The sequence below is a fragment of the Salmo trutta genome, chromosome 17 (genome assembly GCF_901001165.1).
Source record: "Salmo trutta chromosome 17, fSalTru1.1, whole genome shotgun sequence".
Lineage (NCBI taxonomy): Eukaryota > Metazoa > Chordata > Actinopteri > Salmoniformes > Salmonidae > Salmo > Salmo trutta.
The window spans coordinates 8,213,576-8,237,620 of NC_042973.1; the positions used below are offsets into that span (position 1 = coordinate 8,213,576).

Genomic DNA, 24,045 nt, shown 5'->3' on the forward strand with positions numbered 1-24,045 from the left:
AGATACTCCAATCCGCTGTGGAGCTTTGCAGCTCCTTCAGGGTCATCTTTGGTCTCTTTGTTGCCTCTGATTAATGCCCTCCTTGCCTGGTCCATGAGTTTTGGTGGGCGGCCCTCTCTTGGCAGGTTTGTTGTGGTGCCATATTCTTTCATTTTTTAAATAATGGATTTAATGGTGCTCTGTGGGATGTTCAAAGTTTCTGATATTTTTAAATAATCCAACCCTGATCTGTACTTCTCCACAACTTTGTCCCTGACCTGTTTGGAGAGCTCCTTGGTGCCCCTTGCTTAGTGGTGTTGCAGACTGAGGCCTTTCAGAACAGGTGTGTGTAATATATTTATATATAACACACATATACACACACAGAGATCACGTGACACTTTGATTGCACACAGGTGGACTTTATTTAACTAATTTTGTGACTTCTGAAGGTAATTTGTTTCACCAGATCTTATTTAGGGGCTTCATAGCAAATGGGTGAATACATATGCACGCACCACTTTTCAATTTTTTAAATATTTTTTAAATATTTTTTAAACAAGTTGTTACAAAATAGTCCAAATTGGTGAAGTGAATGTCCATTACATGAAATCCAAATAAAAATCTATTTAAGTTATAGGTTGTAATGCAACAAAATAGGAAAAACACCAAGGGGGATGAATACTTTTGCAAGGCACTGTATATCCCCTCTCAACTTTTAAGAAGTGGAGTCCATCTTCATTTTGAGTCCATTAGATTCTACAACAAACGCGATTCTTGAAAAAAAAACAAAAAAAACATCTAAGATAATTACATAGCATATTATTTTAATAAAGTCTGGTAAATTAGGTATTTAAATTAATTCAAGAAAAACTTTTATTTTTACAAAGTGGAGGTTACTAATTTGACCCGTCATGATGGAACAAACAGCAGAGGAACTACAAAATGCTTATAGTTAATCTTATCTACACTGTATTTCCTCAGTCAGACATGACTCATAAGTAGTTGACTCAAAAAAAAAATTTGCTTCTGAAGAGAAAATGCATTTTTCCTTTAGTCAAATGGATTTCCGCTGAATTCAAGTAGGTCCCTCACAACAACAAAAAAAAACTGCTTTTATAACCGCATCTGCCTTTCACTAACCACTAACTCCTGAAGTAAGTTTGAGAGTGTTTAGACAACATTTAGGCATGTGATTTCCATTCAGAGCTGAATCTGGTTGTCCTTGACACTGGTACCCCATTGTAAAAAATAAATGTAAAAATGGTTTGGACACCTACTCATTCAAGGGTTTTTCTATTGAATAATAGTAAAGACATACTATGAAATAACACCTATGGAATCATGTGTTAAATCAAAATATATTTGAGATTCATCCAAGTAGCCACCTTTTGCCTTGATGGGGTATTGTGTGTAGATCAATGAGCAATATTTTTTTGGGGGGGAATAAAGGCCGTCTGAATACTTTCCAAATGATGTCTGTATTTTTATACAACGGGGGTACCAGTAAAGGGTGAACCAGAACAAATTCAGCACTGAATGAAAATCACATGCCTACATTTGTCTAAACACACATTTACTTCATGAGTAAAAGGCATATTCACAGTTAAGAGCAGAAGTATCAATATACAGCACCCAACCTCATCACGGCCCAGGTTTTATGTCTCCAACTTTGGAACTGTATTCACACAACTGATTCATAGTTTGAGTTTGTAATACAGGCAGTTTGTTCTCTATAATGTGTGTGGAAGACTGGACACTTCCACAAAACTCTTGGAGAAACATCTGTTTTGAGGTGGGGAAATTCCAGGAGGAATACTATCAAGCGTTGACATATTTTCTTTGAGGGGGAGGGGAGTCCAGGCATGGCGAGTCAATGCCAGGACTGAGGCTCCAGTGAAGAGAGGACCAGTCCATCAATGATGGGGATTCAGATATTGGTCTGTAAAATTCTCCAACTGCCTCTCCAACTCTGTGGCTTTGTGCCTGAATCCATGGAGGAAAAAAAAGCTGTTACACACAGACCACACCTATTGGTACAATATTATTGTAGAACCAATTATAACTGAGGTCAAAACACCTACTGTAAATGAATGCCGTTCAACTGAAGAGAAACAAATAAACTACACATGCAGTTCAAAGGTTACAACTGACCTTTAACCCTCAATACAACCAATGGTGAAGAAATGACGTGACATTTGAGGAAAAACACTAAAGCGCCACGGGCATCAAAAATGGAAACCATTGGGGTGTGAATTATTTTAACAGAGCTATGCAGGGTTGGCAATGGTAGGGGTAACACTGGACCCAGGAGATAGCTAGACTGACCTCAGGATCTTGGAGCGGGACTGGACGGTCTCCAGAGTCTGGACCTTGGCGGTCAGTCGGCTGATTTCTCCCTCCAGCTCCCTCTTTGTCAGGTCAACCTGCTGACACAGCCGAGCAAAGGTCGTGGCCATCTCCCTGGGCAATGCAAAGATCAAAGCATTTTATCACTTATTTTATTACCCATTTGACAGAAAAGATGGGGTGGGGGCATAGATTTGTCTATCAGCAGATTCAGCCCCATACATTACATCAGTAGTGAATTGATTCATAAAGGAAGTGTCTTCAGAAACATCTACATATGAGGCTCAACTATGAGTTACTGTACTGGAATTGAGGCCTGCAGATTTGTCTGAATGCACACCACAAGATCTACTCGACAGATGACACAGGATATATTTCATACCTCAAAAGCAGTCTACAATAGAAACAAACCTTGATGTCAGGGGAAACTTCCCCTTTAAGAGTATCCTTATTCCCAGAGCTGCAGACTGTACTTACTGCTGGACCTGGTGGCTGCAGTTGGCACTGGTGAAGCTGACAATCAACTGCAGCTTCTCTGTGGCGTAGTCCACAAACTGGCGCTTCAGGGCGCGCTCCTTGGCCTTGGTGGTCCACGTGAGCTTCTCCCACAGGTAGAGCAGGCCGTACATGGAGGCCGACAGGGCTATGAGCCGCCAGCCCACTGTTCGCCACACCTAGGACACACGGGAGAGGAGGTGGGTTGTAGTTTGATCAGTGTACCGCTATGGGTTGACAGGCCTAATCTGGGGGGGTTGATATAAAATTGTTTCCAAAACATTGAAGGGAAGTTGGAAAGCAGCACCCACCTACATTCTGGAAAAACAAAGTTGTATTTTTGTGGGGGAAAATAAAAGTATTCTGCCATCTGCCTCTTGCAGCTGGATTAAAGCCCCAGCCATACAGTGTAGCCCTGTATAACTGTAAACAGGTTGCCAGATTGGTGACCTGGAGGATGGGTGCAGAAAGACTACCACTCACCACTCCTCCGACGATGACCATGCTCATGGACGTGCGGGAGGCGAGGGAGGCCATGTTGGTGGCCATGGACATCATCAGGTCCTCCTGGGAGAGCGCGGCGTCCTGGGGCTGGGCAATGGCAACACTGGAGGGTCCGCTGGAGGGTGTGGTGGACAGGGAGCGCGTAATCTGAACAGGACAGGAGAGACAGACACAGGCTTACTGAGAGTGTGGTGGGATTCCTAATATTACATACTAAACCTGGGATGTTATTGAGACAATGTAGGAAATGAACTACCAGTTAATTTGAATAAGAACCACTAATGATAACCTGGGTTCCAAACTGATCCATTGTTTCACTGGTCAAACGGAGCAGGTCATTTACAACTCAGTAACTTCAATAAAAGCCAGAATATGAATGGAACATAAAGAGAACGACACATTTAGTTAATATTTTGAAGTGGTATCGATGGCATGTCTATTCTATATCATTCATTACATGTTAAAACATATCTACTATGCATCTATTTCAGTCATGTTTAAACATACAGACAGTACCAGTCAAAAGTTGGGACACCTACACATTCAAGGGTTTTTCTTTATTTTGACTATTTTCTACATTGTAGAATAATAGTGAAGACAAACTGAAATAACACATGGAATCATGTAACCAAAAAAAAAAAACGTAAATAAATCGAAATATATTTTATATATTTGAGATTCTTCAAAGTAGCCACCTTTTGCCTTGATGACAGCTTTGCATACTCAACCAGCTTCATGAGGTAGTCACCTGGAGTGCATTTCAATTAACAGGTGTGCCTTGTTAAAAAGTTACATTTGTGGAATTTCTTTCCTTCTTAATGCGTTTGAGCCAATCAGTTGTGTTGTGACAAGGTAGGGGTGGTATACAGAAGATAGCCCTATTTGGTAAAAGACCAAGTCCATATTATGGCAAGAACAGCTCAAATAAGCAAAGAGAAACAACAGTCCATCATTACTTTAAGACATGAAGGTCAGTCAATATGGAACATTAAGGACTTTGCACTAAGAAACTTTTAGTCGTAAAAACCCATCAAGCGCTAGGATGAAACTGGCTCTCATGAGGACCACCACAGGAAAGGAAGACCCAGACTTACCTCTGCTGCAGAGGATAAGTTCATTAGAGTTAACTGGACCTCAGAAATTGCAGCCCAAATAAATTCTACAGAGTTCAAGTAACAGACACATCTCAACATCAACTGTTGAGAGGAGACTGCGCGAATCAGGCCTTCATGAAGGACACCAATAATAAGAAGAGACCTGCTGGGTCCAAGACACATGAGCAATGGACATTAGACCAGTGGAAATATGTCCTTTGATCTGGAGTCCAAATTTGAGATTTTTGGTTCCAACCGCCGTGTCTTTGTGAGACGCAGAGTAGGTGAACGGATGATCTCCGCATGCGTTGTTCCCACCGTGAAGCATGGAGGTGTGGGGGTGCTTTGCTGGTGACACTGTCAGTGATTTATTTAGAATACAAGGCATACTTAACCAGCATGGCTACCACAGCATTCTGCAGCGATACGCCATCCCATCTGGTTTGCACTTAGTGGGACTATCATTTGTTTTTCAACAGGACAATGACACAACATCTCCAGGCTGTTTGACCAAGAAGGAGAGTGATGGAGTGCTGCATCAGATGATCTGGCCTCCAATCCCCAGACCTCAACCCAATTGAGATGGTTTGGGATGAGTTGGACGGCAGAGTGAAGGAAAAGCAGCCAACAAGTGCTCAGCATATGTGGGAACTCCTTCAAAACTGTTGGAAAAGCCTTCCAGGTGAAGCTAGTTGAGAGAATTCCAATAGTGTGCAAAGCTGTCAAGGCAAAAAGGTGGCTATTTGGAAGAATCTAAAATATATTTTGATTTGTTTAACACTTTTTTGGTTACTACATGATTCCGTGTGTTATTTCATAGTTTTGATGTCTTCACTATTATTCTTCAATGTAGAAAATAGTAAAATAAAGAAAAACCCTTGAATGGCAGTGTCAGAGGAAAGCCCATAAAATTGGCAGACTCCAGTCACCCAAGTTAGACTTCTCTCTGCAACCACACGGCAAGCGGTACCAGAGCGCCAAGCCTAGGACCAAAAGGCTCCTCAACAGCTTCTACCCCCCAAGCCATAAGACTGCTGAACAATTCATAAAATCGCTACCGGACTATTTACGTCGAACCCCCCCCTCCCTTTTGTACACTGCTGCAACTCGCTGTTTGTTACCTATGCATAGTCCCTTTACCCCCACCTTCATGTACAGATTACCTCAACTAGCCTGTACCCCCACACACACACTGACTCAGTACCGGTGCCCCCTATATATAGCCTCATTGTTGTTCTTATTGTTACTTTTTATTTAAGTCTACTTGGTAAATATTTTCTTTACTCTTCTTGAACTGCACTGTTGGTTAAGGGCTTGTAAATAAGCATTTCACGGTAAAGTCTACACTTGTTGTATTCGCGCATGTGACAAATAAAGTTTGATTTGATGAGTAGGTGTGTCCAAATCTTTGACTGGTACTGTATACATACACATAAAAGTATGTGGACACCCCTTCAAATTTGTGGACTCTGATATTTCAGCCACACATATTGCTGACAGGTATAAAATTGAGCACACCGCCATGCAATCTACACAGACAAACATTGGCAGTTGAATGGCCTTACTGAAGAGCTCAGTGACTTTCAACACGGCCCGTCATAGGATGCCACCTTTCCAACAAGTCCATGAAATTTCTGCTCTGCTCAACAGTAAGTAGTGTTATTGTGAAGTGGAAATGTATAGGCGCAACAACGGCTCAGCTGTGAAGTGGTAGGCCACACGAGCTCACAGAACGGGGCCGCCAAGTGCTGAAGGACGTAGTGTGTAAAAATCGTCTGTCCTTTATTGCAACATTCCCAACAGAGTTCCAAAATTACTCTGGAAGCAACGTCAGCACAATAGTTGGGAGCTTTATGAAATGGGTTTCCATGGCCGAGCAGCCGCACACAAGTGCAATGCCAAGCGTCGACTGGAGTGGTGTAAAGCTGGCCGCCATTGGACTCTGGAGCAATAGACAGGTTCTCTGGAGTGATAATCACGCTTCACCATCTGGCAGTCCAGCTAACAAATCTTGTTTTGGCAGATACCAGGAGAACACTACCTGCCCCAATGCATAGCGCCAACTGTAAAGTTTGGTGGAGGAGGAATAATGGTCTGGGGCTGTTTTTCATGGTTCGGGCTAGGCTCCTTAGTTCCAGTGAAGGGAAATCGTAATGCTACAGCATACAAATGACTTTCCAGATAATTCTGTGCTTCCAACTTTGACTGGCCTGCACAGAGCCCTGACCTCAACCCCTATCAAATACCTTTGGAATTAATTGAAATTCCGACTGCGAGCCAGGGCTAATTGCCCAACATCAGCGCCCGACCTCACTAATGCTCTTGTGGCTGAATGAAAGCAAGTCCCTGCAGAAATATTCCAACATCTAGTGGAAAGCCTTCCCATAAGAGTGGAGGATGTTATAGGGGGGGGACCAACTCCATATTAATGCCCATGATTTTGGAATGAGATGTTTGACGAACAGGTGTCCACATACACTTCATGACCAAAACTATCTATACAACACCAAGAACATATCACCAATCCTCACCAACGACTGTTCCTCAGCCTTGGGTTTTGTGATGCTTGATTAGACATGGAAACAGAGGTGGACACAGATGAAGACACAGATGGAAGAGACAGTGAGAGAGGTGGGGATTGAACCCTGCACTCTGGAGTTACCATTCAACCCACCCATGTGTTTTAACTGTGGTTACCTGAAGATGCTGGTCGACCAGCATCACAACTCTTAACCATCTAGTACAGTCATAACATGTCATACCTTTTATACAACATAATACACTACAGATGACATCTATCCCCATCATTTCTCACCCTCATGCCTTACTGGAGTAAGGTGAAGTTGCCCCCTACAGGCTCCCACTCACCAATGGTTAAGATTGGTCGAGGAAGCTGATTCTAAGTCTGCATCTAGGGGAAACTTCAACCCTGGAGCCACCTTACCGGGAAGTTCTTGTCGACCAGCATGAGGGCCCGATTGGCGTTGGTGGGCCCCAGGAAGCGGTTGACCAGCGCCGTCCAACCCATCGAGAACTGGAACTCTATGTTTTCCTGGAAGTCCGAGCAGAGCGTGGCACAGTTCAGGTCATAGCTCAGGTCAAACTTGTGACAGGGCACCACCATCTGTATCTGTTTCTGAACAGCAGGGGGCAGCAGAGGCAGCAGACTCTCTGGTGGTGGGAAAACAAGGAAGGAAACAATGACACCAATCTAGAGCAGGGGGTATTCAACTCTAACCCTACGAGTGAAGAGCCTGCTGGTTCTGTTTTACCTGATCAGTCATTGCACCCACCTGGGGTCCCAGGTCTAAATCAGTCCCTAATTAAACAGGTACAATGGGGGGGGGGGGGGGGGGAGGAGGAGACAGTGGAACAGTCTTCAAGGTCCAGAGTTAAGTTTGAAGGGTCTAGATGACATCAGACCCAAACACTTTGAATGCTTCCTGATTTCCATTAAGTCAGAGATTTGACAGAACTGGATTAGTGGAAGCTGTGTTATAGAACCTGAATTGGCAACCTATTCAACTGTAACAAAAAGGGCCCTCCTTTCCATAATAGTGTCTAAATACACAATGATCCAAGAGGAATAGATGGGTGAGAAGAGAGCAATACGGAACAATCCTGTTGCGCTAGGCGTACTCTCCCCTCATTCAATTGGTTTACTCCCTCCTGCAATAGTCTCAGTCCTGAACATTATAGAGGTCAATAACATTGACGTCGGTCTGCTTTATGACTGGTGGCCGTGTCACTCACACACACACCTCATGACAAACACTGGGGGGGGGGGGGGGGGGGGGGGGGCTATGAGTAGGTGTCATGACCAAACCTTATCCCAGATCAGTTAGTGCTAACAGATCTGAGACCAGACTAGTCATGACCAGGGCTAGCCTAAATATAGTATTTATTATGGGGTTGTGTTACATGGTGCACCAACTACCTACCAATCACGTCTCTCTGGGGAGGACGGCTCCCTACCGATCACGTCTCTCTGTGAGGACTGCTCCCTACCTACCTACCGATCACGTCTCACTGGGAGGACTGCTCCCTACCTACCTACCGATCACGTCTCTCTGGGAGGACTGCTCCCTACCTACCTACCGATCACGTCTCTCTGGGAGGACTGCTCCCTACCTACCTACCTACCTACCTACCGATCACGTCTCTCTGGGAGGACTGCTCCCTACCTACCACGTCTCACTGGGAGGACTGCTCCCTACCTACCTACCTACCGATCACGTCTCTCTGGGAGGACTGCTCCCTACCCACCTACCGATCACGTCTCTCTGGGAGGACTGCTCCCTACCTACCTACCGATCACGTCTCTCTGGGAGGACTGCTCCCTACCGATCACGTCTCTCTGGGAGGACTGCTCCCTACCTACCTACCTACCTACCGATCACGTCTCACTGGGAGGACTGCTCCCTACCTACCTACCCATCACGTCTCTCTGGGAGGACTGCTCCCTACCTACCTACCTACCTACCGATCGATCACGTCTCACTGGGAGGACTGCTCCCTACCTACCTACCTACCTACCGATCACGTCTCTCTGGGAGGACTGCTCCCTACCTACCGATCACGTCTCTCTGGGAGGACTGCTCCCTACCGATCACGTCTCTCTGGGAGGACTGCTCCCTACCTACCTACCTACCTACCGATCACGTCTCACTGGGAGGACTGCTCCCTACCTACCTACCCATCACGTCTCTCTGGGAGGACTGCTCCCTACCTACCTACCTACCGATCGATCACGTCTCACTGGGAGGACTGCTCCCTACCTACCTACCTACCTACCGATCACGTCTCTCTGGGAGGACTGCTCCCTCCCTACCTACCGATCACGTCTCTCTGGGAGGACTGCTCCCTACCGATCACATCTCTCTGGGAGGACTGCTCCCTACCTACCTACCGATCACGTCTCTCTGGGAGGACTGCTCCCTACCGATCACGTCTCACTGGGAGGACTGCTCCCTACCTACCTACCTACCTACCTACCAATCACGTCTCTCTGGGAGGACTGCTCCCTACCTACCAATCACGTCTCTCTGGGAGGACTGCTCCCTACCTACCGATCATGTCTCTCTGGGAGGACTGCACAGAGGCGTTGACGGCGTTGGAGCAGCGGAAGGCCAGGTTCTTACCCATGCCCTCTTCGATGTGGTTCAGCAGCTCCTGTAAGGGAGGGTCAGGAGGTCATGGAGTGGTTACAGAAACAGAGTGCGTAGAAGAGAGGTCACTACTGAGATGTTATAGAGTCCTGATGGTCCGAACCTGAATGCTCCGTGTGCTACATCAGTGACAACGCTTCCATTTCATGGAGAAGACCTGTGTGTCAGTCATTGGTGTAACAGTACTCAAACTCACTGATTTGTAGAGCTTGAGGATGTGGGGCGAGGGGTGGAAGTCCGAGTGGAACTCCTCGATGAGCACGTTGAGACGACAGATCTCTTTGCCCATGGCGCTGGACACCTTGAGAAAACAGTTGTCAGTACCTGGCTAAAACAAACATTTTTAACCATCTGGGGTAAGTAACCCTTGGACTGGATTGAGGATTAGTGCTGTATTAAATCCATAAAATGCCATTGGCAGCATGACCAGGAAAGGCCATTCCCTGCAGTGTTATAAGGCTTTAAGGGATTTCAAAACATATTGTAAACAGTCATGTTATTCGATAGCCACGGTTTACCTTGCTCTCCACCTCCACTGTGACAGCCTTGATCTTCTTCTTGATGTCTTCTATGAGCAGCTGGAGCTGGTTCGTCACAAACTCCAAACGGTCCGTCTGGTACTCACGGTCCTCCAATGAGGCCACTCTAGAGGACGCACAGGAAGTGGTAAGGTGGGACACGTAGTAAGTCAGTGCTTCCACAGGAAGTGCAAAGGTTTGTGTTCCAATATCCATACTACTTAGAAAAGTGCTGGGCCTGCCCTGTTGGAACCCACCTAACATTTTAAAACATCTTAGTCATTGGAGAACAATGCTAAATCATAAATGTTACCATTTCCATACAAAACATTTGGGAATGACTGAATAAAACAGATCATCCAGGAAGAAGAGGGATGGGTTGTGAGTGGACGGATCAGAGAACACTCACCTCTTCTCTGCTGCCTTGATGTTGATGGCGTCCATGATGGCTTTGACCGTTTCAGTGATCTGCTTGGCCCTGATAGTGTGCTGCTCAAACTTTGTTTTCACTGCTGACTGCGAGATACACTCCTGGGAGGCCAGTACCACACGTTACTGTGATGGGGGGGCTGCGACACGACCTACAGGGCTTTTCAACCTACTAAGTCGAGCCCAACCAAGCTGTGCTGGCTTGATTGCGCCATAAGCATCCACCATAGTTTGAAAAGGACCATGTGAAGCCAGAACAGTTTGGGTCGGGTCACCACGTGTGAAAAGGGTATAGGCAGGACAAAAAAGGACAAGATATACACCTGCTGCCGCAATTTATGGGGGAATTTGTGGAATAAATCAAGTGGTAAAAAAAATGAAAAAAAGAATTCCGGCAGCAGCTCTGCATCTCAAGTCTCACAGCCCCTTGGTTCTTAGGCTCACAGTAACGTGTTAGTGTAGACATAGCAAAATCATAGGAGAAGTACAGCAATTCTAAGAAAGGGAGATTAGTATTTCCTGAAGATAAAACAACTCTGACCAGACAAAATGCAGGCAACAGAACAGAATGCAACAAATGACAGTGAACAGAATGAAAATTAAACTGAAAGAAATTGATGATCCTCGCCAAAGCAAATCTAGACTTCAGCAATGAAGACGCAGATTGATGGTAATATGCACATTGATTGGCCTAAGCAGGGAGTCAGCGGGGCGGGCTTGGTTTGGAGACGCGTGATTGGTGGAGAGACGAGTAGTCCGGTGATGAGATGGAAAGACTAGAGTTGTTTCTCACAGCACAGGATCATAGAGATACAGTGATTAGAATGGTTCACCACTACTATCTGCAGTGGCACGGAATATTATCTAGTTAACCTCCTATCCATTACACAGCTTTCCCTTTAGGTGCCCGACCCCATAGAGGTAAATGGTATGGGGCAGCGTAACTAAGCTGAGCTTTAGACAAGGAATTTTCTCTATTACTAATCTTTTCTCTACTATAACAAGCACACACACTTTGACACAGTTCTGTCCCTCGTCCAACATCGCTCCAACACTATGTTCAGAGTCCCACTGGAAAAGCCAGGCTAGAGAATTCAGAGAGACAGAGCCTGGTATGCCTTGCTCTACATGTTCCGAATGTCCTGGGCTGCACCCTGAGGAGCCGCCACTGTTTGACTTAACTACACATTGTTTTAACTCATCCTGATTGCTTGGAATATGTTTCATTGTACTTCTGTCATTTCATTCATACTGTGGGGCTCTCTTATTAAATTAGTTGTATTTAAATCATTAAAACCATGGGAGGCTTGAGAACGAGTGGTGTTAGACATTGTCACACCCACACAAACACTTGCCTCAAATATCCTCTCGAAACTCTGGAACTCCTTGAGCCTCTCCTGGAAACCTTCGGCTAAAGCGCCACCTGGGAAACGTCATATTGTCATCCAAAGATCACCACATCTCTCCAAAACTGAGTCTGGTACCATTTTGTCTATAAACTACTACAAAATTAATTTTTAAAAAAAGGGGACATTTCACTTTTGTATCAGTTAGCAGTGATTTAAAAAGTATTGGGAGAGAGCTCTGCAGAGCACCGCTTTGGTCCACTCGCTTTTGAAAGGTGGTGATAAAAGCATCAGGTAAGTTGAAAATAAGCTAACAGTTCCAAAGTGAAATATCCCTTTAACCTAGAAAGGATCAGAAACTACAGACGGAGAAGATGGGCGCCAGGCCAAAAACAGAGCTCAAGACAGACACCAGCCAAACAAAAGGTCATGTTGAAGCATGTGAGCCAATGGACTGCATAAGTGCCTCGATCCCATGTAGCTGGTGTTGACAAGAGTTGATAGTGAAGTTCCAGTTTGTTTTATAGCTTGGCTGGGGAGGTGTTGTTTGGAGGGGACACTGTGGATCTAATTTGGAGAAGCCCATCAGGGACACAGTGTGGACAGGACAAAACCCATGGCCTGAGTGAGCCTGCTTGCTCACCCCACACCCAATCCATCCACACCCAACACCTGGTTTGACCACAGTGGACACCATGGTTTACCACTATTCACACACACACGCTTGCCTACACTCCCCCCCCGTTTGACCACCACCGGCCGGGCTTACCAGACTCTGGCATACCCTGGGCGCGCTGCATGCGGGAGTTGAGCACCTCCTTGGCTGACACAAAGAAGATGCGGTTGGGCGCCTGCTCCCGGTCCACCACCTTCAGCTCCTCCACCAGGAAGTTGACGCAACGGTCCGTGTGCTGCTTTCGAACCTGTAGGAGGGGAACGTTACAGCAACATCACCACAATGTTAAGAGTCCATAGCAATAACAAAAACTCCAGAGCCTAGAGCTGTGTATGAACACGGAATTCTGGGTAACGATTCATTGTAATGCAAATGTCCACGGTTGTCATAATTGTCATTCGTGTTGAAAAATATATATATATGTTTGAGCGTGTAATGCATGAAAATTAACTATGACATACCGAAAGAATACAACACAGCTTTGTTGACAACTCAGTCTCAAACTAATGGTTTTGACAGCTTGGAACGTTTGGAAATCTCTTTCCTCCCGACCATTCCGTTCTGGTTCTAAAATTATTACCCAGTGGCAGTTAAAATTTTTACATTTAGGGTAAATTTGTTAAACTATATTTACTTAAATTAAAATCTTAAAATTAATGCATAAAAATAAAGGTGCCTTTAGAACCTATTCACACCCCTCAACTTTATTCACATTTTGTTGAGTTACACCCCAAATTTAAAATGGGTCGGCAGGTAGCCTAGTGGTTAGAGCGTTGGGCCAGTAACCGAAAGGCTTGACTAGTTAATTAAAAGGTTAAATAATTTAAAAAAAATGAAATTCCCAAACATGCATCCCGTTTGCAATAAGGCACAAAAGTAAAACTGCAAGAAAAAAACATTATGTCCTGAATATAAATTGCTATGTTTGGGGCAAATCCAACATCATCACCATTTCTAGCATGGTGGCGGCTGCACCATGTTATGGCAAGGACTAGGGAGTTTATGATGAAAAGAAAAAAGGAATAGAGCGAAGCAAAGACAAAATCCTAGAGGAAAACCTGGTTCAGTCTGCTTTCCAGACAGACACTGGGAGACAAATTCACCTTTCAGCAGGAAAATAAACTTAAAACAGAAGGACAAATATACACTGGAGTTGATTACCAAGGCAACACAATGCTGCAGAGTGGCCTAGTTACAATTCTAACTTAAAATCTGCGGCAAGACCTGAAAATGGCTGTCTAGCCATGATCAACAACCAACTTCACAGAGCTTGAAGAATTAAAAAAATAAAATTATACTGCCAATATTGTACAATCCAGGTGTGCAAAGCTCTTAGAGACTTACCCAGAAAGACTCATCGGTGTGAATACTTATGGAAAATTTTTCAATAATGTTCAAAAATCTCTAAAAACATGTTTTCACATTGTCATTATGGGATAGCATGTGAAGATGGGTGAAAGAAAATATTTAATCCCTTTTGATTTCAGGCTGTAACAAAAAAGAGGTATGAATACTTTCTGAAGGCACTGTATATGGAACAAGGAAATACATTCACATTCCATTTATGAACATATGATCCACAAAAATAAGTGATGAATTTTAAACCAACAGTTTGCAAAGTACTTATGAACGTTCTGGAAGTTTGGCGTTCTGAAACAATGGACTTTGACATCACTCTGACATAATCAAGCAACTGCAGCATATTACTACAGCAGAGGCTATAGAAAGAAACAAAAACGTGAAAGGGATTAATATTTGTGAAATTAACAGCCGATTGCCTAATACCAGAATTAAGACGGACCTGCCTATTCATTCATATAAGTATCTGATTCTAGAAATAAAAATACATATATGTTGAACATCCAACAGGCCTATATGATCAAGCACTTCACATTTGCAACATTGGTCATGCAATCGTGAGCTAAAATAATCACAGTACAAAAATGGATCATAAACTCATTAGGCCTGCTGGAACATGACAGCCAGCTAAAGGTAGGCTACTTTATTGAAGTACTTTACTGATTTATTGAAATGACTGTAGCATTTGTCGTCAATACTGCGACCACAGTACAGTAGCCTAGTAGTTGAAAGTTGGCTGTGGAGACTAGGGCGCTCAAGTTGATTCTAAGTGACTCCCGGTCCATCAAACAGGAGAATATCCACCAGCTTTGATTAGTTACTGTAAATTGACATACAATACAGACACACAAATGTGGACACCCTTAAAATTAGTGGAGTCAGCCATTTCAGCCACACCCGTTGCACCCAAGCACACAGCCATGCAATCTCCATAGACAAACATTGGCAGTAGAATGGCCTTATTGAAGAGCTCAGTGAATTTCAACGTGGCACCATCATTGGATGCCACCTCCCCAACAAGTCAGTTCGTCAAATTTCTGCCCTGCTAGAGCTGCCCCGGTCAACTGTAAGTGCTGTATTGTGAAGTGGAAACGTCTGAGCAAGAACGGCTCAGCCGCAAAGTGGTTGGCCACACAAGCTCACAGAACGGGACGACCGAGTGCTGAAGCACATAAAAATCGTCTGTTCTTTGTTGCAACTCATTACCGAGTTCCAAACTGCCTCTTGAAGCAACGTCTGCACAAGAACTGTTTGTCAGGAGCTTCATGAAATGGGTTTCCGTGGACGAGCAGCCTCACACAATGTCAAGCGTCGGCTGGAGTGGCGTAAAGCTCGCTGCCGTTGGACTCTGGAGACAGTGGAAACGCATTCTCTGGAGTGATTAATCACGCTTCACAATCTGGCAGTCCGACGGACTAATCTGGGTTCGGCGGAAGCCAGGAGAACGCTACCTGCCACAATGCATAGAGCAAACTGTAAAGTTTGGTGGAGGAGTAATGGTCTGGGGCTGTTTTTCATGGTTCGGGCTAGGCCCCTTAGTTCCAGTGAAGGGAAATCTTAATGCTACAGCATACAATGACATTCTAGACAATTCTGTGCGTCCAGCTTTGTGGTAACAGTTTCGGCATGACAACGCCCCCGTGCACAAAGCGAGGTTCATACAGAAATGGATTGTTGAGATCGGTGTGGAAGAACATGACTGGCCTGCACAGAGCCCTGACCTCAACCCCATCGAATGAATTGGAACGCCGACTGCGAGCCAGGCCTAAATCGCCCACACTAGCAAGTGCTTTGTTAACTGTATTAGAAGTGGTCTGTGTTTTGAGAGGAAATTGAACCCACCCCTCAACAAGACAACCCTCGACGACAGATGTAAAATGTTTATTTTTTTTAACTACAGACAGTCTCCTTTCAAAAAAAATAAAAATAAAAAAAATAAAAAAAATAAAAAACACTTGAGCGTGTTTTTTACCTTAACCTGCTAGACTTCAAGATGTGTCACTCAACAGAGACTGCTCCTCTGTGTCAGAGGCTCTCCACAGTGCCAAAGCTAAATCTTTGTCCTCTAATGTCGTCCTCCTAAATGTATCCGCTGCCCTCGACACCGTGAACCATCCAATCCTACTCTCCACCCTCTCAGGGCAGGCCGTCTCTGCACACAGGTCACTCAACATACTCTCACGACTGGTGTCCCCCAGGGCTCGGTTCTAGGCCCTCTTCTCTCTATACACCAAGTCACTCAGCTCTGTCATATCCTCACAGTCTCTCCTATCATTGCTATGCGAATGACTACTCCCCCCCCCCCCGACACCCAGGTGTCGAAACGCATCTCTGCGTGCCTGGCAGAAAACTTAACTTGGATGGCAGCCCAACACCTCAAACTCAACAAGACATAGCTGCTCTTTCTTCCGGGGAAGGCCTGCCTGTGGTGTCACCCTCCCAGAGAGCAAAGAACCTTGACACTGGACAACACCCTGTTGTTCTCCGCAAACATCAAAGCAGTGGCTCGCTCCTGCAGGTTCACGCTCTACAACATCTGTAGAGTACAACCCTACCTCAAAACAGAAAGTGGTGCAGGTCCTAATCCAGGCACCTTTCCTCTCCAGTCTGGACTACTGCAACTCGCTGATGGCTGGGCTCCCCACTTGTGCCATCAAACCCCTGCTACTTATCCAGAACACTGCAGACCACCTGGCGTTCAACCTTCAAGTTCCCCCACGTCTCCCCGCTCCACCACACACACACACTCCACTGACTTCCAGTCAAAGCACGCATTCACGACAATACCTGCCTAAGGTGCAGCAAGAGAAACTGCCCGTCCCTACCATAAGGCTCAAACCCTACATCCCAACCCAAGCACATCATACTGCCACCTCAGGTCTCCCATTCAACCCAGTCCAAGCTCTTCTCTGTCCTGGCACCCCAACGGAGGAATAAACTTCCCCTGAAGCTAGGACAGCAGTGTTCATTCCCATCTGCTGGAATTTGAAACCCTACCTTAAATAATTCCCCCCTTTGTTATGCCATTACATCTGTAATGATCGGCACATAGTCCCGTGTGCCTCAGTTGGTAGAGCATGGAGCTTGCAACACCAGGGTTGTGGCGTTTGTCAAAACATTTTATTCTGAAATAACTTCATAGGATAGCAACATGACCTAAAAAGCTGAATATGCACTCACTACTGTAAGTGGCTCTGGATAAGAACGTCTGCTAAATGACTCAAATGTAAATGTAATATGCCAGTCCACTACTCAGTGATTCCCCCAGTGATGTCACAGAGCAATTGACAAATATACAGAAAACGTATTATTAAAACAGGGTGAAATTAGATGACAATTGGTTCTGAATAGGCTAATGGGGGGAGTTGTGGAGTTCTTTTTGGGGCTCCCCAGTGGCACAGCGGTCTAAGGCACTGCATCTCAGTGCTAGAGAAGTCATTACAGACCCTGGTTCGATTACAGGCTGTATAACAACCGGCTGTGATTGGGAGTCCCATAGGGCGGCTCACAATTGGCCCAGCATCGTCTGGGTTAGGCCGGCATTGTAAATAAGAATGTTAACTGACTTGCCTAGTTAAACTAATAATAATTCCCTGTTAAAATGTTTCATAGCTTTTAAGACCATTTATTTTGTTCATAGTTATTGTCCATAATTGTCAGTCACACACACTTTGATTGTCAACTGGAGTAATAAAGGTAATTTCCAATTTGACTAATTCTTAACTTCCATTAAGTCACTCACATCCTCCATGTACTCCGGCTCACTGGCTGAGGCGTCCCAGCGGTTGTTGAGAATGAAGATGTTGGGTTTGGAGAGCTTCTCGTTCACCTTGTGGAAGAAATGCTTCTCCTGGAAAACAAGAAAAATGCAAGGTCAGGAATTGTTAGTGCACTAATTAAGTCTTAACACCAAAGTGTAGTGATAACCTTTATTTTGGATCTAATTATATTTTTATGTAAGGAGAATTCTGAATTCCTTTTGTATTTTATTGATTTAAATTTTACAGGACAGTTGGAAGAGAGAGCGGGGTATAGATATTGGAAGGACAGACACGAAGGGCACAGACAGCTGGCTGACACAAGGCTGGAAACCTCGTTGCCAGGGGCACATGCACGGAGTCAAACTTTACAGTCTACACCAGACTTCCCCATGTGTTTAACCTTTACAAACAATTCAGAGATAAGGTGTCCCAATGCAGTTCTGTGTAAATACAGCGTGTTTGCACGTGCAAGTGCTCTAAATACATAAACACGCCCTTACTATAGAGAAGGTGCAGTACACACTTTCACTCAGTCTATCGGGGAAGGAGATAGGAATTTGTAAAGGGTCACGAAGATACTGTAGGTTATGACATAGTTAATAAGCTAAGAAAAGGGCTCCAGTCACTGAAACACTGAGTCTTATTTATCAAACAGTGGAGTTTACTACCTAATCTAAAGCAGAACAAATGCTTCTTCACTTCATCTGCGTAACAAGTGTGTCCAGGTGCATCACATTATCACAGTCTAATAACGCTAATCTAATGTACTTTATAGAGCTTACAATATACTGGGTTCTGTGATTGAAATCAGAGGCTGGGTATCCTAGGGTGCATAGTCAAAATGGTAAGTGAGGAGAGGGGGAAACGGGACCTGTGCCTTGAAGAGATTTGGCACAGGTAACGAGAGAGCCCAGTGATTGACTACGTGCCTCTGACATAACATGAATGCGTCGGCAGACAGAGTGCTGGAGCAAAATGGAGCCGGCCGTATCCTATCACTGATGACTAACAAGCTTTGGAAAGAAAACACTTCCTTTACTGTCAGTTGACATACCAATTCTCATAGTTAAAGTTACAACCCCTTAACAAGCTGCTTAATTTGCAAAGATTTTCTTTAAAAAAAAGATATAGATAGTTCAAAAACGTTGACAATTTCTTCTGTACTGAACTAAAATATAAAACGCAACAGGTAAAGTGTTGGTCCAATGTTTGATGAGCTGAACTAAAAGTTCCCAGAAATGTTCCATATGCACAAAAATCTAATTTCTCTCAAATGTTGTGCACTAATCTGTTTCATCCCTGTTAGTGCATATTTCTCCTTTGCCAAGATAATCCATCCACCTGGGCTCCCGAGTGACGCAGCGGTTTAAGGCACTGCATCTCAGTGCAAGAGGCGCCACTACAGTCCCTGGTTCGAAACCAAGCTGTATCACATCCGGCCGTGATTGCGAGTCCCATATGGCGGTGCACAATTGGCCCAGCGTTGTCGGGTTTGGGCGGGGTAGGCCGTCGTTGTATATAAGAATTTGTTCTTAACTGACTTGCCTAGTTAAATAAATAAGAACAGCTGTGGCATATCAAGAAGCTGTTTAAACAGCATGATCATTACACCTTAACTGACTTGCCTAGTTAAATAAAAAGGTTAACTTAAAAATATATATATTTTAAAATTGCTTTTATTTTTGTTCAGTGTGGCTGCGTCAAATAAGCTTAACATTTTTGCTTTATAGAACACATTGATAGAACTGCTTTATAGAACACATAAACCTCTTGATAGAACTGTTAACATGACTAAATCAAACCCTTTTGTATTTCCCATCTCCAAAAAGACCAGGATGTTTGTGGTGGAAAAAGAACTAAAATGAATCCATTAGAAAAATCCGTGAGCACACAGCTATCTGCGCTCCTGGAAGCTCTGCTACAAGACAAGTTTTTCAATCTTTCAGGTGGATGCATTGACTGGTCAGCTCTGTCTAGATCCTGTTGGGATTGGTCAGATGGTGAGCTCTGTTACCGTGTTCATGAGGGTTGATTCAGAGTTGGCCACAAGCACAAAGACGTCAGCGTCCAGGCAGAACTTGTCGATCCAGCTGTCCAGCTGCGTGGTGACATCTGTCCCAGGGCTAAAAAAGATGGAGGATGTGTTAGAGCAGGTCAAGGCCACTGCTTCTCAGAGTAATACAGCCTAATCAACCTCCGTTTACTGATGGTCAATCCTTACCATGGGGCTTGGGACACTGGTGGTTGATGGCTATTCTAGTTATCCTACTTAGCAATAGTACAGGTCACACTGTATGGACTCCAAACAAGCTACACAGAGGTAAAATTGCAATCCTCAAACAGGGAGGCACACAGAAAAGCAAAAAAGATAAATGTGCGTTCACTTCTTCAGCCTTTGTGTTTAGTTGATAAGTGATCTGTGTATATAACGATCATCAGTGTCTGATATCTTGCTATTCGTAAAGCTCTGGAGCACTGTACAAGTTGTTAAGACCAGCGGTGTAATTGAAAGGTGTGGTAGCGTTGTCAGGGTAACGTTACTGTACCTGTCTACAAGGACCAGGTCGTCTCGGAGCAGGGCACACTTGGTCTTGGGCCAGAAGACTCGGACCAGGCAGCCTGCGTCCAGACTCTGGTCCATGTGCAGCGCATGACCCAGCTGGTTCACAGTCTGGAGAGAAAGAGGGAGTCATAGTATAATTTAAATGGATTTCAAGGCCCTCAAACTCTGCCTGACTGACAACTTGTATGCAATCAAAGTTGAGGCTGTGTCTTAGGTCAAAGTTGAGGCTGTGTCTTAGGTCAAAGTTGAGGCTGTGTCTTAGGTCAAAGTTGAGGCTGTGTCTTAGGTCAAAGTTGAGGCTGTGTCTTAGGTCAAAGTTGAGGCTGTGTCTTAGGTCAAAGTTGAGGCTGTGTCTTAGGTCAAAGTTGAGGCTGTGTCTTAGGTCAAAGTTGAGGCTGTGTCTTAGGTCAAAGTTGAACACGGCATAATAATCTTATCTAGACTAAAGTTGTTTAATAATGAATTGCTTAGAGGGTCAGAAAGAAAAACGTGACTGAGGGTACTATGTATGAGTGGTAAGAAGAGTTAATCTCTAAGTAACTCAATCAGGTAGCACGTTTCCAACTCCACTGAAGGTGTAAAGCCCACTGTATGAGGGGTAAGAAGAGCTAGCCTGATCTTCCAGCCAGTATATCCACATCTCCAGAGAACTTACCTTGATGCTCTTCTCCTCCTCTGAGCCCTCAGTCTTGAGGTAGGCATTGTTCGAGTCCGTGCCCTCCACACTCAGGAAGCAGTTGGTGGTGTGCCCCATGCCACTGGGCAGCACCCGGTCCCTCAGCATGGCATTCACCACTGTACTCTTCCCATTACTCGTCCTAGGCAAAGAACACAACGTAAGAGGTCTATAGTGACTCCTCATTTTCATCAAACAGTGTGTGGGGCGGCAGCGTAGCCTAGTGGTTAGAGCGTTGGACTAGTAACCGAAAGGTTGCAAGATCAAATCCCAGAGCTGACAAGGCAGTTAACCCACTGTTCCTAGGCCATCATTGAAAATAAGAATGTGTTCTTAAGACTTGCCTAGTTAAATAAAAGGTATAATAAAAAAATATATGTAAAAAACAGTTGAAGTCGGGTGTTCACATACACCTTAGCCTAATAGATTTAAACTCAATTTCACAATTCCTGACATTTAATCAGAGTAAAAATTCCCTGTCTTAGGTCAGTCAGAATCAACACTTTATTTTAAGAATGTGAAATGTCAGAATAATAGTGGAGAGAATGATTGATTTCAGCTTTTATTTCTTTCATCACATTCCCAGTGGGTCAGAAGTTAACTAAATTAGTATTTGGTAGCATTGCCTTTAAATTGTTTAACTTGGGTCAAACTTTTTTGGGTAGCCTTCCACAAGCTTCCCACAATAAGTTGGGTGAATTTTGGCCCATTCCTCCTGACAGAACTGAGTCAGGTTTGTAGGCCTCCTTCCTGAGCGGTATGACGGCTGCGTGGTCACATGGTGTTTATACTTGCATACTATTGTTTGTACAGATGAATGTGGTACCTACAGGCATTTGGAAATTGCTCCCAAGGATGAACCAGACTTGTGGAGGTCTACAAATATTTTTCTGAGGTCTTAGCTGATTTCTTTTGACTCTCCAAAACTATAGTTTGTTAACAAGAAATGTGTAGAGTAGCTGAAAAACGAGTTTTAATGACTCCAACCTAAGTGTATGTAAACTTCGACTTCAACTGTACATACAATCTCATGAGGAAATAACTACAGGAATTTCAACCTGTTATGGTTTACTGGCTTATGACTAGGCAATTTGTCATTATGAATCTTGTCCAACAGCTAGTTAGCACATACAGAATGTTAAATTACCACATAGGTTGAGACGATTCATAAAGAAGACCGGTTTCATAAGATAAAAGCCTGATGGAGCAGAGCAGTTTCAACGAAAGTGAACCGCAGTAAAAAGGAAAGTGAAAGCAGAACAGCACCTTTTCTTCATCATCCTCAATTAGCAAAGCTGAAAGCTTGGGACACCAAGCATCTACTAAAGTAGAATACAGTGTTTAATATGCAATGGTGTAACATGAATAATGTTAACTGATCAACAAAGGCCAAACTCAATGTCATGATGCATTGATCTTTGATCAAAAGTGGTTGCACACTTCAGTTCTAGCCTGGAAGCTGTGTAAAATACATTTAAAAAAACACATGCAAAAGAGTGGAGAAATCAAAATGCAGCAGACTACACGCATTTATTTACCTGCCAAAGAAGGCCACCTTCATGTGTCTGCGCGCCAGCACATCTTTTATAGTTTGCAGTTTGCCGGCATACGCCCGAATCTGCTCCTGTTGCTCCGGACTTGCAATGTTCTCTAAGGCGTCATTCCGACAAGTTTCTGACAAATCACACAACAAAGAAAAAAAATGAAAAAAACAAGAGAACAGTGTACTCACAAAATAACAAAAAGCAAACCCTTTCTGCATTCGATTATTTACTTTGACATTCAAAATGTGGCCGATATCTGATTTACTATACAGCACACTCACCTTCTACAAACACCGAACCTTCCTTCACATACTCCAGCAGTTGATCAAACACATCACTTATCTTTTTCTTGGCCACTACAAAGCGTTTGAGTGGAGAGAAGTCGTCCTGAGGAGAATCCATGCTTCAGCTTTCTGATCTGATCTGAGAGAGAGAGAGAGAGACAGAAAGTATGCACATTACAAAAAAGGTGGAATGTTCATGATACTTAGTGCACTACCTCATTATACACTGCAAGTTGTCCTTATCCCCAAATACTGACAAGTCTGTCCCTTGACATATTGACTAGCCATGATGCCAGAGCATGTGCCTGGACCATGCTAGATACTTAGCATTATTATCATCACCACCACTTTCCCCATGAACACAGCTAGTCAGCTAACAGACATTCACACCACAACTTTAAAATAATTATAATAATTCCATAATCAGCCTTCATGAGTCAAAGCCAAATAACAGCTGTTACTATTGTAAGACTTATGTATGACACAACTAGCTACATGTCTGTGTTGGTTAACAGGATTTGGTTAGCAAATGAAAACACAAGTGGTTGGCTACAAAACATTCCAGCAGTCGACAAAACATGAGCAACTAGCTAAAGGTCGAGTAACCGTACAGTGAGTGACATGTCTACAAACATATTGACTGAAAGAATGTGGCTGGGTAGCTAACGTTAGCTATTTGCACCCAGCTTTTTAACAAGTCATTAGAGGGAACCAACTACCTACCAAACATTGGAATTTCTTTACATTACAAACAAATGTTATTTGTTATATCACATTGCTAACTAACAAATGTGTTATTTCGCATGATTGAAATTCAGCTGTTTTGTAACGCGCGTCATTGTCCTATGTCAGCTAACTAGCTAACGTTAGCTATCTTCATGGTAGTCAATTGAATTCCCCTTACCACAACTTCAGGCGAGATGGCCAAAGCTACCTTTTCATACCACCGACAGGTGTAACCTTTATTGCCGATAATGAATAGTCAATATTTAGTAATGTTATTGATACAGGTCGCTAGCTAACGTTTAATTTATTACTGAGTCCCAACAGCTCCAAACGGTCAGGGCAAACGGGTAGAACTATATGTCAACGAGTTGACATGTGACCACGAGTCATCCAATCAATGGCCAAAGAATGTAACCAACTCCTTGGTGCCCCCCTCTTCACCTTTGGCAAAGGGCCCAGGTATTGTTTTTGACTGAGTGCATTAAAACCTAGAGTTCTTCTTATTTAAGAAGATGGTGTCTGCAACAGCTCTAGGACCAAAGTTGACCATATGTCACTGCAAGATATGTATGTC

At 44.0% G+C, this 24,045-nt stretch overlaps 1 protein-coding gene across 4 annotated transcripts; it reads right to left on the reverse strand.

Annotated features, from left to right (window-relative positions):
- Positions 1-1,410: 1,410 nt before the first annotated feature.
- Positions 1,411-23,835, reverse strand: LOC115151529 (mitofusin-1). Of its 4 annotated transcripts, none has more exons than XM_029695538.1 (18): positions 23,650-23,835; positions 22,743-22,884; positions 22,456-22,591; positions 20,897-21,059; positions 20,225-20,349; positions 19,693-19,801; positions 17,660-17,767; positions 12,652-12,805; positions 11,892-11,959; positions 10,517-10,638; positions 10,108-10,234; positions 9,786-9,890; positions 9,491-9,593; positions 7,366-7,592; positions 3,307-3,474; positions 2,806-3,002; positions 2,308-2,442; positions 1,411-1,965 (listed from the first exon to the last, which is right to left on the reverse strand). In XM_029695538.1, exons 2-18 carry the CDS (start codon positions 22,861-22,863, stop codon positions 1,896-1,898), a joined length of 2,238 nt encoding a protein of 745 aa, XP_029551398.1. In that variant the 5' UTR covers positions 22,864-22,884; positions 23,650-23,835; the 3' UTR covers positions 1,411-1,895. The 4 variants fall into 4 exon arrangements, with proteins under 4 accessions (XP_029551398.1, XP_029551401.1, XP_029551400.1 ...); XM_029695541.1 differs by having other exon boundaries at positions 23,680-23,834; XM_029695540.1 differs by having other exon boundaries at positions 22,743-22,874; positions 23,650-23,834.
- Between the last annotated feature and the right edge of the window lie 210 nt (positions 23,836-24,045).